The following is a 14,073-nucleotide window of genomic DNA, read 5'->3' as shown; positions in this document are numbered from 1 at the left end:
CTCTCACTTCTGGCAATGTGCACATAAATAGTGCAGTTTAAAATGGCACGGTCACCCCCACTTCCAAAAATTTTTATATTTCATAAAGATAGAATTTCACTAAACTTTCATCCCAGTTAATTTGAACCAGGAAATAATTTTGTCCTCCTTTTGGCTAGATTCTAAGAACGATAAAGAAAGGAAATTGCGTTCTCTGGATGTGAAAAGAGCAATGTCATGTTACTTAAAAAGGGACTAGAGAATTTAGAAAAATCAAGGACTATCTAAGGGCAAATTGGCTTCTAAGGCTACATTAACCAGATGTATCAAATAAGCCATTTCTCTGATCAGCGCTCACTGCACTTAATTTTCGAGTTCCTGGTCATCAAGAGCTATGGTCTCTCCAGAACAGATCTGTAGAGCAGCAAAATGGTCCTTGATCCACACTTTCACTCAGCCTTACACATCCTATAAGCATTACTGGACATGTTTGCCTCTGAAGACTCCATTTTTGGATGTTACAAGTCTCCACCCACCTGTTTATTTTTCTTTGGTATATCCTGCTTTACTGCCTCTATCCGCAGTAAAAAAAAAAAAAATTCCTAGGATTAAAGGCTGTATATATATTCCCTCCCTTCTAATAAACATTTTTGCAGCATATTTTTGGCTTATCTACTTACCAGGGAAATGGAGGCAAGAGGATGTTGGGAAAGTAAAGTTCCTTGGTGAGTGTATCAAGAAAGCCACTGAAGACAGGCTCTTCTTCCAAGCAACAAGGGTCAATCCACATAGATTGTTTTGGAACTCCAGGCAATATCAGCCAGGGAAGCAGTTTTCTTTTCTTTACTAGCCCTTGAAGCAAAATCCATCTACTACCAGGAGAGAGAGGGAAAAAAAAGTGTTTTTAGACAATGGAAAAGATCTTGACAGGTGGCAAAACAGATCTCATAAGGTAGGGGCTTGTCTGCTCCCATTCAAGGAGATTTGGGGCCAGTTGATCAGAGACAATTGGGTCAGACATCTCATCAAAAAAGGATACTTCATTGAGTTTGAAGAAACACCTCCTTTAGACACTCTTAAGATTAGGCTTTCCTTAGGATGCAAAGAAAAGCATGCCACTTCTGGAATCAAGATGTAATTGTATCAGTTCCTGTCCAGGAGTATGGTCAAGGTTTTTATTCCCATTTATTTTTGGCTCCAAGGCCCAGACAATTGGAGACCTATTCTGGACATTCACAAGCTGAATACTTTGATGTGTGCCAGAAAAACAAGGTGGTTTCTCTGGGCGATTGATATATTTGAAAGAGGTGTATTTACATGTTGCAATATCAAAGCAACATCCGAAATAGCTAAGATTTTGCCTAACAATCAGCATCTTCAGTTCCGAGCACTTCCTTTTGGTACAGCCCCAAGGGTATTTACAAGATATTGGTTACCCTTAGCGTGGAGATAAGACTGGAAGAGATCAACTTATTTCATTACCTGGATCACATCTTGATCTTAGCCAGAGAAAAACATTCTGATCAGAAAGAGACCTCTGTATTGTGAGGCATAACAGATGGGTATTGAATTGGGTTAAAATTCAGTTATATCCTTGACAATAGAGGACCTATCACTGCATTCCCATCCTAGTTGTGAGGCTAGCTATGAACAAGGGATTGTGGACATTTGGGAGAAGTATTTATATCTAGTAGGGATGTGCATGGGCAAAATTCGGTTTGGCACTTCCAAAATTCCAGAGTTCGGCAATTCCGAAATTCAGGACTTCTGCAATTCCCTACGCCTAACCCCAACCCTACCCCCTAAACTAACCCTAAACCCTACTGCCTACCCCTAAACCTAACCCTACTAGGGTTGGGGTTAAGGGTAGTGTTAGTTAGATTCCTGTCATCATTCACTTAATTTTCCCTCCCTCTCCTGTTTTGCATCTTTTCAGAAATCCAAAGCACTTCAGTAATTCAGTTCGGTTCGGCACTTCAGACATTTGGAAGCATCCGAATGTCCGAATTGCCGAAATTCATCTGAATTTATATTCGGACCGAAACGAATTGCACATGTCTAATATCTAGCTTAATTATTTCTATACAATGGAAATAGTAGTCCTGCTATGGTCCATTACGGAGAAAAGAAAATATTGGCAAGTATGAATTCACTTTCCTCGTTTCAATATACGTTTTTTTTTTTTTTAAATCCACAGTGTGTTACTTTAGTACTATTGCTTAAATTATACTCTCTTACATCTACTTAGTACAATACCCTCTATGTAACGGGGCCAAACCAGTTGCCTGGTCCTTAACCTTTTTCAGCTTATCTTACCGTAGTGCATCCTGCCCATCTCTTCACAAGGTAAAAGACACACTGGCCATCCACCTGATCTAAAAGAAAACGTGATTCATAAAACTAGGCAACCATCTTCCATTGGTCTATGGACCAGTTCTGATGCTCTCGTCCCCATTGATGGTGCTTTTAACAGCAGACCGGGGTCATCATGGGCACTATTACCAGTCTGTGGCTATGCAGCAAACTGAGGCACTGTGTGTTCTGACACCTATCATGTCCAAAAAAATTTCAGCAGTTTGAGCTGCATTAGGTCGTCTGTGTGATCAGACCGGTCAGGCTAGCCTTTGCTCCCCACGTACATCAATGAGCCTTGGGTACCTCTGACCCGGACACCGGTTGTCCTTCTTTGCAGCACTTTTGCGAGGTAGAGCATAGCGAAAACATCCCACAAGACTTGTCGTTTTGCAGATGCTGTGACACAGTAGTCTAGCCATTACTATTTTGGCCATTTAAAGTCACTCATATCTTTTCCCTTGCCCATTCTTTCCTGCTTCCAACACATGGAATTAAAGAACTGACTGTTCACTTGCTGCCTAATGACAGGTGCCATTGTAACAAGATTATCAATGTTATTCACTTCACCGGTCAGTGGTTTTCACGTTGTTGATCGGTGTATTCAATGGGATTCTTTATACTCCATAAGATTTAAATCCGATGGGCAGAAATACACAAGTTGTGACTACAGTTGTAATAGTTGGAGATTCTTCACAATTGATATTTTGGCCTAAATTTTGCTATTAAATCCACTATTCAGTGTTTAGTGAATACATCCTATAGTATAGGACTTTAATATTAAATATTGATGATAAAATAATTACTTGTTTAAAATAAGCAAATGCCATTACTGTGGCAAACTCCCCTTTCCCTGTGAGTTTGCCACACGTTTTTAGAGGGGCCTGTTTGCCAGCCTCCTACCCTGTGACTATGGCCCCTGCAAAAGACTTGGATACATTGTTGCAAATTCCACCACAGTGGTTAAGTGTTCGTCTGGGTGGCCGCAATTCCTATGGCCGACCACGAGGTGGCAGCCATCTTGTTCGCATGGACCAAAACCGCGAATAGACTTCAGTGGGACTTAGCTGCAAATGCCCTGGAACTATTTTTGGCATGAAAACTTGGCGGTTCCCGGTCGGTTCTCCAGTGGAACTTAGCCGCGATTCTATGAAACTATTTTCGGCTATGGGACCATGCCTGCGGTCGGTCAAATAAATGACTTCCAGGAAATTCCTGAACTGATCTGGGTGATTTTTGGATATGCTTGTCACCCAGATCAGGGCTATCAAGGGATGTAACATTTGTGGGGTTTTATGTATTTTTAAGGTACATTTGCAGTGTTTTAGAAAGAAAAAAAAAAAGTATGTTTTTTCTGTGCTTGGAGATAATTGGATTAGAATTAGTACAGTTACTGATCCAATTATCTACCAAACTGGGAGGAGGAATTGTATATTTGTTATGAGAGTGTCGGGCATTTAATCACTGTTCTTATTGGTCTGTCTTTGTGTTGGAGTACCAACAAGGTCCATGTGGGCGTACCCCTTGCATGGGGATTGTCATAAAAGGCCAAGTGTGGCAACCATTAAATTGAGATTCATGAAGTCTTGGCTCATGTTTGGGGGATTGGAGAACTACATTCACCCTGGGGATTGCTATATCACAATACTCTCCTGAGTATAATCACTAGCTCTTATAAGAGATGTTCCTGCTACGCTCTCTGGACTAGGAGGTCTACCCACTGGAAGCTGGATCCTGGTCTTGGGTCCTGGGTGGGTGGAGGACGGTGAGACCCCAACCAACCGCTGCGGCGGTTCGTGGGGTCTATGGTGGTTATGGTGTTCCAGTACAGTGCTTCTGGTGTTCGCAAGTACTAGGAAGCAGCGATTGACAGAGGTACCCGGTCGGGGTGCCAGGCGGTCTGTCAGAATTACCATTGGCTGGGAATCAATGTCACACTATACTTTAAAGTGGATGTTGTCAAGAGTGTTTCAGCAGAATCCACCCCTTCAAAAGCAAAATTATCTGCAGAAGATTCCGATGTCTCAGAGAATCGTCTATAGACCATTTTGTACTCTCACATGAGGGCAAGTGAATGGTAACAGGTAAAGCCACTAGGTGCTGAAGATAAAAAGAAATGGTGGCCAGGAGCAAGGTAGAATATAATCTTACATTCCCATGCTCCCTAGTGATCCACAATTCAAGCAGACATGTTCTGTGGGACATAAATGTCCGGAAAGGGGCATGCTTGCAGGGCAAGTATACAATTTTACCTTCTGTACTGCACTGTTGAGGCTTGTGCACACTCTTATCAGCTGTCCTCTCACCTTTGCCCGTCTGCCTTCTGATCTTGGAATGTCGTCGTCCTCCTCCCCTGAAAACTGCACCTTGATTTAATGCTGCTATTGGACTACAAATGATGCTGTGTCAGGTAATTGGAAGAGGACAGACTAAAGATGAAGGCTAACTGGGGAGCAACCTGAATTTTAAATTAACAACATTTATTTGTTAACAGCGACATATTTAAAAAGGTTGGATTTTTCACTTGCAAAAGATCAGCCGGCAAATGGAAATTTTGAGCATGAGAAATTACAGATTGTACTTGCAGAATTTTTATCAAATATACACAAGACAATGAACAATTATACACCATAGTTTATTTGCATACAGTGTCACATGGTTTTAAATGGAAGGAAATCAGAGTCCATAGATATTTTTTTATAATTCATTACATTAAAATTATAAATACTGTTTAGATTATAAGGTCCATTTAAATTCATGCATTCACTCACATATTACTACAGCTGTGAGAAAGAACCAGTAATACAATTAGGCATAAGTGAATATATTCAAAAAGCATTGTTTAAATGTGAGCTTTAAAAGACTTGAAAAAAGGAACTAAATATTTTTAAAATACTAAACAGAGTTTATTCCAATTTTACTTTTTTTGCTCTCAAAATTTGCAATTTTCTTACAAATGAATGTCAAGTTTTTAGTTTAAAAAAAACATACCCACTGAATGTTTATGATTGGAATCCAGGTACATCTTCTGTGTCTAAACTCACATTTAAATGGGAAGTTTTTCTGGGGACAATATATAATTTTCAAATCACATGATGTTTTAAGGAAATATTACTCAATTATCTGACAACTTAAAAGGTTAGAAGAAATAGAAGAAAAAAAAAAAGTCGTTTTTTTAAATCTTGCACACAAATACAGCAATGCTCCGCCGTTCAAACTTTCTGGTTAATATGCCAATTTGTATTCTTTCCATTTTTTTCCTGACACTAAATGAAACATTGGATTCTTTTTTTAGATTACTTTTACATTTTCTTAAGCATTACGAAGACAGAATTTACTTTGCGTCTTTTACCAATCAAAAATATAGTTCTAGTGTATAGTTCAAAAAAGAATTGTACGTTTCTCTACTAAACTACACAAAAAAAAAAGAAACCGATTTTTCACCATTCCATGCTCTGATTTTATCACCATAACTATTAAAGCATGGATGATTTATAAATGTGAAATGTTCTAAAATCACCATAGAAACCACTAAAAATGTTCCTGCTGATAATATCACTTATTGATTACTGACCATTTTATCAAACTCCTCCAATATGTCTTTGTTACAAAAATAAATAAAAATATCTTACTCTTTTTGCTATAATTGGATACGGGTTTTAGATTGCAATTTTATTTTCATTACATGATGCGCGACTGCAATCTTTGTTAATTAAAAGCAACGTCTCCTCCAATTATTATTCAATACTATATTAAAACAGGTTGAGTAAGGTGCTCACATGCTTTAGGTCAGTAACTCTTTTTAAAGGAACGCCCCAAGCACAATAACCACTACAGTCTGCTTTAGTTGTTAAGGTGCCAAAAGTCCCCTGGCGCACTCCCACCACAGTTTGTCAAACTATTTAATAACAGTTTGGAAATTACCCGAGTGTCTGCAGTCACACAGCCTGTCCTTGACTTCTCCTGCAGATGGAATCCAGTTATCTCCACTGAGCTATGCAGGGCTGCCCTCATTGGAAAAGTGCTCTCAGCCATTGAGAGATGTATTAGGCTGTGCTTAGCTCAAGAGTACTATCTTGTGGAGTGAGCAATGGTTGACTCAGATTCTTTGTCAAACCCTTCTTGGTTTGACGAGTTACTCTGGGAGGCACTAGGGCAATCTTGGCGCAATTACCACTACGGACAGCTGTAGTGGTTATGGTGCTAGGAGTATTCCTTTAATGGCAAACTAGCTTGAAGGCAAACCATTGCACATCCAATCATTTATCTCCATACTAGCATTCCTAACCATAAGGCAGCATTACACAAGCCTCGAAACAAATTACAGTTCAGTACCAAGATGCCTACAATCCTTATCATAAAAGGAATATAATTTGATATCATCAACTCTGCCAAGAACAGGTCAGTCTGCATCTCCATACAGAAGCAAACCAATACAGAGTCTCGATACATTGATAAACGCTTACCCATTGGCTATATTACAGTTAATGGGTTTCTGTCAAAGGGTTATGTATGTCTGTACCAACAGCAGGTAGTGGCTGGTATCTGGTAAAACACACCAAGTGCTAAGGGATTTCCCTGCTCAAACAGTTCTTGAAAATCTAGCTGGTTAGTTACAATCCATAATCCCTTTCACCTATTCCCATAATGAATTTCTTGGGATACTTCTAGATTGCATGTAAACTGTACAAAGAAAACATTGCTGCATATTTATACACATGATTTAGGTTGCTTAGAATTCCTCAGCATAAAAATAATCTTTCGGTAACAAAAAAAATGCCTAATTTTAAAAATTAAGTGCACTCTGTGCCATTGTAAAATATATGTATTTGATATATATTTATATAGTAACCAAACACTCACAAGAATATATACTCCAGCTAAGATATCCATTACAAATTCAAATGCAAAATATTAAAGAGGCCACATTATAACATACTATTGCTTGAGCACAGGGCAGTCCTCCTACTTATATTTCAATTTACACACAAGGTTATTAAACAATTACATTAACCTAAGCACATGCTTCATTTAGACTCAGAATATTATTCACAATAACTGCAGAAAGTCATATGTAAAAAAAATCTGGTCAGTAAAAGAAAAAGTTGAATCCATAATTTCAAACTTTTTTACACTAACAGGGTTATCCACTAAAGTACAACTGCTCAAGAATTCAAACTTAATTTAGAATTTAAGGCCGAAATAACCACACTGAAAACAGCTTTGAAAGGGTTTCTGAATCAGTTATTTTGGCCTAACCTTTAAAATTAACTTTAAACTCCAGAAACGATACACTTTAATAAGTAACCATGTCATATTATAAATCCACAAACAGCACATTCACTTGTTACGCAATAACTTGCCTCCTGATCCTACAAGAACACTCCAAGTTCCATGACGATAACAGTTTGCTGTAATGGTTGTGGTGCAAAGAGTACGCTCACTTCCTTCCAGAGTGATATGTCAAAACAGCCTGGCAACATTGCTATGTTCTCCTGGGCATGCATAGCGCGGTTTCCAACTCGACTCAACTAAGCGGGGCTGCACTGATAAGTGCGGCCCTGTTAGCCATGCATTGCCCAGGGGAGAAATCTGGATTCTCCTGACAAATTACTCTGGAAAGGTGCCAGAACACTCCTGGTGACATAGCCACTACAGTGAGCTATAGTGGTTATGGTGCTTGGACTGTTCCTTTAACAATGAACTCTACATTACATCAACACCAAACTGCTTTTAGTTTTGCAAAGTATCAAACTACAATAATTAAAAATAACGCCAATACTGAATCTATGGCAAAAGTACCTAGGCACTTGTTCCTTTCTGCAGATACATCACGACAGGTACAAAGGATGGGCATGAACACCCCAAATGAGTGAAGGCTAATCTTGGCACACTCTTGTATGTTACCTACATTTGCCATGATACTCAGTCAGCCTTTAGGCAATACTCTGTTGCACAGCTAGCTGTCACGACTCAGCATTACAACATTTTATAGTTATATATGAAGTTCAAGTCCACTTGCCTTATATATTAAGTGATAGTCATTGTTTCCCAAAACCCAAAAAATGATACATGATGGCTTCAATGTATCATACACTTCCACAAACAGAGGTCAACAAATTGTCAAAACACATCTAGCAACGGCTGATCTGCATGTGCCATTTGTAGATTTATTTTACTAATTCGGATTAATTTCATATCAAAAAGGTATTTAAAGACTGGCATTCAGCACCACTAATTTTCCTTTCACCTTTACTGTATAACCCTGCAACACTCCTATTTATCACAAAATAGTAAAATTGCTATTACAATACCATCAATAGCACTATACAGCTACAACACACTGCCTGCTATGACGAGTATCTACTACCATTAGTGCACTTCAAAATATATATCATTGTCCGTGAAAAATATTGCAAAAATAACTTAGACGTTTCCCAGGTCTGTCTTTAAAAAGTAAGCTACTCATTCGAAATATGACAATCATTTCAAGTAAAGCACATTGGTTACATCATGTCTTAAGATTTATGAAAACATAGATTTTATACTATACTTCTTATGCTAAAAAAAGAACTCATCACTGAAATATACAGCGAGTTATACCAGAAAATAGATTTCTTTAAAAATGCATTGCTTGAACTTGTAGTCCTTGATTTATTCTTATTTTCTAGGATGTGAGCAAAATTCCTACATTTAAGATTTGTTTGATGTTGTATTTCACTTACATTGGCTTTAAAGTTTGTTTGGGAAGTGAAATACATGATGATTCTGGATTCCTATGGGGAATGCATTAAGAGCAATTCTACAGCAATCTGTAAATCACATTAGTTGCCCTCCTATTATATTTGTTTAATCCCGTATATGGATCAATGTTTTTTTAAGGCGATTTGAAAAACCTGCATTGTAAATATATCATTCTAAAACATGGAATTCCCACTCAATTCTGGACAGGATTATGTTTCACTAGCAGGTGTCCAATCGGGATAGAACTCAATTAGTTATTGTACTTAAAGTGACCCTTTGAGTTATAGCATCATCAGCTAACCTGACTGTTCTATAACAGACTATTCAATTCCACAGACCTACTCTTGTTAATAAATCCAACCTATATTCGGAAGTTAAGGAGCAGGGATGCCTAGACCAAATGAAATGTACCCCTTAAATACCGATTACAAAAAATATAGCAAAGCACTAAATATAAATATTAACTTGACCAATCCAAGCACTGACATTTCAATCCACACTGTAGGCTTCTCTACCAAAAGACACGTATACCCCATTTACATTTATTCACTCACATGGATTGTAGCCCACAAGGCAGTCTTTTTTAAAAAGAATTTTTTTTTAAAGAAAAATCGAATTGCACAATAAAAAATAAACATGTATAATTTTGTACAAGTAACTATTTTCTTTAAACCCTTCCTATCTGTTACAAGTTCCTTCCAATAAGATATCAAAAAATATAATAAATAAGCATGCTGACTATACACATACTAGCATAACTAAAGCAATATGGCTCAATGAATGGAACTAACTTGGCATGTTGCAAGCTATATATTTTCCCGACTGGTTCAGCTTGAGATTTCTAGCTTTGTATAAGTACACTCCTCGTCTCCGCATATTACATTAAGGGGTTTCTTTTTTTTCTATGTCTAAAAAAAAATGGCTCTTTTAAAAGTGCTTTGCTTTATAGATTATTTTTTGTATAAAAGTATACAAAGAAAATAGTTTAGGTGATACTCTATTTTATTATACCCCAATAATCTCATCATGAAAGACTGGCACGATACCCCTTAATATTGGGAAGTGCTACTTGTCTTAATATTGCACTATTTTAAAATCCCTCTGTTCCCTTTGCACCACATTATTGCTTAAAACCAAATACTCACAAGTACAGGTAGGTGGTGTTTTTGTTTTTTTGTTTTGTTTTTTAAATAAATAAAAAGAGGGAAGCAAAAATTCAGCTTCTTATAAACAGAAACTGCACCATGTAATCCCACCTGAGTACATTACGCATGATTATATTTTAACAAAAAAAAAAAAAAGATATATAGTCATTTATATACGTATATCAATTCAATAAGACTTATAACAAGCATAATGTAAAAATAAACATTTTGAAATTTAAAAAAAAGAAAAAAAAAATTACAAAAAAGTGAAACATAGAACTCCATTTCCAGAGTGGGGAAAGGATTCCTTGCGGTTTGGAAAACATCTGTTAGATTCCAGGATCTCTCTTCTTGTCATGGGCTCTCCAATTTGAACTTCATGTTTTCTCTGCTGTAAAACATGATGATAGTTATTATTTTTATGCAAGCTCTGTTACGATGAAACACTCCTGTGAAAGAGACATGAAAGCAGTAAAGGGACAGTACTTAAAATCCGTAAACAGGACTGGATCAACATTAGGACATGAACAGTAGACTCAGAAGCCAAACACTTAGGTAAAACAGTCCTCCTGGTATTCGAAAAAGAGAGAATGGATACCAAGAGGAGAACTTGTGATGATGGCATTAGTAACAGTATAATCAGAGACATAAATGGACAGTTTGCTAAAATAAGAGAAGAATGGGATCCTTGGGTAATTTGCTGAACAGCAAATTGTGAAGAATTGACTAATTTTAGGGCCAAATAGCCAAGTTAAAAAAAACAAAAAAAAAAACTCCATTTACTTTCTCAATTTTCAGTTTAGTGAATAAACCCAGTCTGTACATTCAATATATTTATTCAATTAATGTTTCACTTTTTTTTTTAATGCTTTTCATTATTTTTCTTTTTTGATCACCATTGTATTGAAAAACCTTAAATGCTTTAATTACAACAAACGCCAATATTGTTTTTATGTTACTTCTTAGTTGATCCCCTTTGGGAGGGATAGTCCCCAATGCAGAGTCCTACCCTGCTTTTGGAGTCACGTGTCCTGTTTCTGAAGACCAACACCATGTCCTCTACAAATGTGAGCAGATCACCAGATATGTTTGTGCTGAGCAAACTGCCTTACCCACAGAGCCAGTCAGCCTGATTTGCATTCACACTTCCGCTACTGATCTGCCCATTATTAGTGATGCTAAATGTGTCAATGATGCACCCTCTACTGGCCTCCTAACCCATCCCAGTTTTATATCTTTCCAATGCTTGCAGATATATATGATGTTAGTGCCATTAGTACAGAGTTGGAATAAAACAATTTAAAATCCAATCTGTTTATACTAGAAATCGATATAGTACTCCATGTTTAAATTCTCTCCATGTCTTTCCTTCTTTGCGTTTTTGAACAGTTGAACCCCGAAGTTGCCTCCAGCGTAGGTCTCAGCTCCTCCCTGTTTCTGATATTTCCCTTACAGGAAGAACAGTGCCGCCAGACAGGGGCACCGTTGATTGGTTGAGAGCAGCCAGCTGACACTCTTAGCCAATCAGAGACTTCCCATTCAATAAACTGGCTTAGATAGAAACCTTTTCCAAGACAGTTTTGTGAATGGGGAGTCACTGATTGGCGTTCCCCTTGCCGGGTGGCACTCCACGCTTCCTGTAAGTGAAATTTGAGAAGCCATATGCCACCTGGGGAAACCGGCGCTGGAAGCAACTTCGGGGTTAAACCGGTCGAAAATTCCTGAAGGTACGATTCAGATGAAGTTGTTATGAAGCCTAAACTGTCCCCTTAAGTGCACCGAACCTGTCCCTTTGTCTCTGGCAATGTGAAACATTGTTGTGTCTGAGGAATAGTTTGGCCTATGGTTTGTTAACAAATTAAAAAAAAAAAAAAACTGTTTACAACTAAAGTGTAATGGATAGTTAAAACAGGAGCAAAAACGGATAAATAACTGCTACGATACCACAGTCAGAATGACGGTAAAAATCCATACTAACTGCAGTACAGCGATTCACTGTAAAAGGGAAAAAAAATATGTGATAGACAGACGCCAGCGTCAACGCCTTTAATGTGACCATGTTAACACGGCTCTGACATCTCAAACTTACCTTTCTCCAATTATTTCCTCTTCTCTCCCTAATCAGTACTTTTTTTTTTTTTCTTAGTTTCTGTAGTAGGGACACATTTTGTTGTGTATTTTTTTTCTAAATTTGACAAATGGTGGAGCTGAAAGCAAGCTCCACTTATTAGGTCAAGTTCCATCTTCCTTCAATATTCACCTGGCCGTTACGTACATCCCCGATTCATTTGATATCTCTCGTCATTCCTCGAGGGTCGCACGAGCTCACAGCAACAGATAGTGACTTCATGTCACCTGATCACCAAATATAGTCATGGGCCATTCACCAACAGCATCACATGACCAAGTAGAACAATTTAGTGTAGGCTTTTGAGCACAGGAAGGAGAAATTGGAAAATGAAGGCAAGAGTAAATGTCACCGCTGGGATCCTCAAGATGGCAGTGATTTGAAATCAAGGAAAAGGTCAAAATGGGCGAATTTCATAACCAAACAAAACAAAAATGTGGTGGGACTACTGGAACTCAGAGAGTTGTGGTGGCAAAAAAAAAAGTTGCCTTGTGATAGAGCAGCTTTAAGAGCAAAAGGTCATTATTATGAAAAAAAAACAGTGAGTACTTTATTTTGTCATGTGTATTAGACGTCTATTGAGACTGAAACATCTGAGCATGATCTACAGACAGGGGTGAATAGCCTGTTGATTAGTGTCAGGAAGTACCTTTGTGATGTTGGCACATACTGTTTCTCTGTATTCTTCATTTCCTTTTTATTTTTGGATGAATCTAAAATTTAATTAACAGCATTAAAAATTATGTATATATATATAAAAAAAACAAAAAAAATACAGAACACCCACCAAAAGAAAATTTGTTTACAATTATTGTGCTATAGCGTTTAATAGTTGTTCTAAGAGGCAATTTATATGCTATTAGCAGGCTCGCCCATTAATGTGATGGGCCTGATAAGAATAGGCCAAGAGGTTTGTGGTGTGTAATAACCATCACAGAAATTAAGAATTGCACATGCATTTTTTGCAGACTCCAGGACTGCAAGTCAAGCAGCAGACTAGATCCAACAACTTTGTTTCAATATAAAAGAAAAAGGCCAATGGTTTGGGGTCACACGATGAAACAAGGAAAATACACCTTTGCATACCTGCCAATGATCCTATTTAATAACTTTATATTGTTGGTGTGTTTAACAATAAAACACCAAAGTAAAGTGTGTTTAACTACAATAAATGTGTTAAATCAGTCTATGCATATAAAGTACATTGTTCTAAATAAATTTTTAGTTGGACAAATTGTTACTAGTAAATCACCTAATATGTCTAAGAACAGCCACACGCACAGCCATAAAAATTAAAGTGTCCATTTGAAGTGTTGGGAGGTGTGCATTTGTAGATTTTTTTCAAAACGTTAATTAACCCCTTAAGGACACATGACGTGTGTGACATGTCATGAGTCCCTTTTATTCCAGAAGTTTGGTCCTTAAGGGGTTAAATGTTAACCTGCAAACAACTGCGAACACAAATTAAAAAAAAAAAACAACAACATTGTCTAGATCCCATGAAATGAACAGGTTTGAAGTAAACCATAGCATTGTCAAATTAATCAAATGCAAAACATGAAAACATAGAAACGGTCTACAAAATTAAAAGTGGTAACAAAATAAGCATTAAATATATTTCTTTGGATTATTTCTATACAATTTTGGTTTTAGAAAGCTAGTTTGTTTCCTTCAGACAAATAGGAAAGGGCATTAGAATAATGATTATAACACAAGCACGCCTAT

General features: G+C 37.4%; 1 protein-coding gene across 2 annotated transcripts in view; it reads right to left on the bottom strand.

Moving 5' to 3' along the window:
• Positions 1-9,706: 9,706 nt before the first annotated feature.
• The window catches only part of HCFC2 (host cell factor C2), a 38,808-nt gene continuing 34,441 nt past the window's right edge, over positions 9,707-14,073 (bottom strand). Inside the window, exons 15-16 of one of the 2 annotated variants that reach the window (XM_063447215.1) lie at positions 12,998-13,061; positions 9,707-10,608 (exon numbers count right to left, since the gene is read on the bottom strand). In XM_063447215.1, the coding sequence (XP_063303285.1) occupies positions 10,575-10,608; positions 12,998-13,061 (98 nt within the window). In that variant the 3' untranslated portion in view covers positions 9,707-10,574. Of the gene's footprint in view, positions 10,612-12,997; positions 13,062-14,073 lie in introns of both variants that reach the window. The other variant, XM_063447217.1, reaches the window with a different exon arrangement.

This window comes from Pelobates fuscus, chromosome 3 (assembly GCF_036172605.1).
Source record: "Pelobates fuscus isolate aPelFus1 chromosome 3, aPelFus1.pri, whole genome shotgun sequence".
NCBI lineage: Eukaryota > Metazoa > Chordata > Amphibia > Anura > Pelobatidae > Pelobates > Pelobates fuscus.
This window is presented reverse-complemented; position numbering and strand designations above follow the sequence as displayed.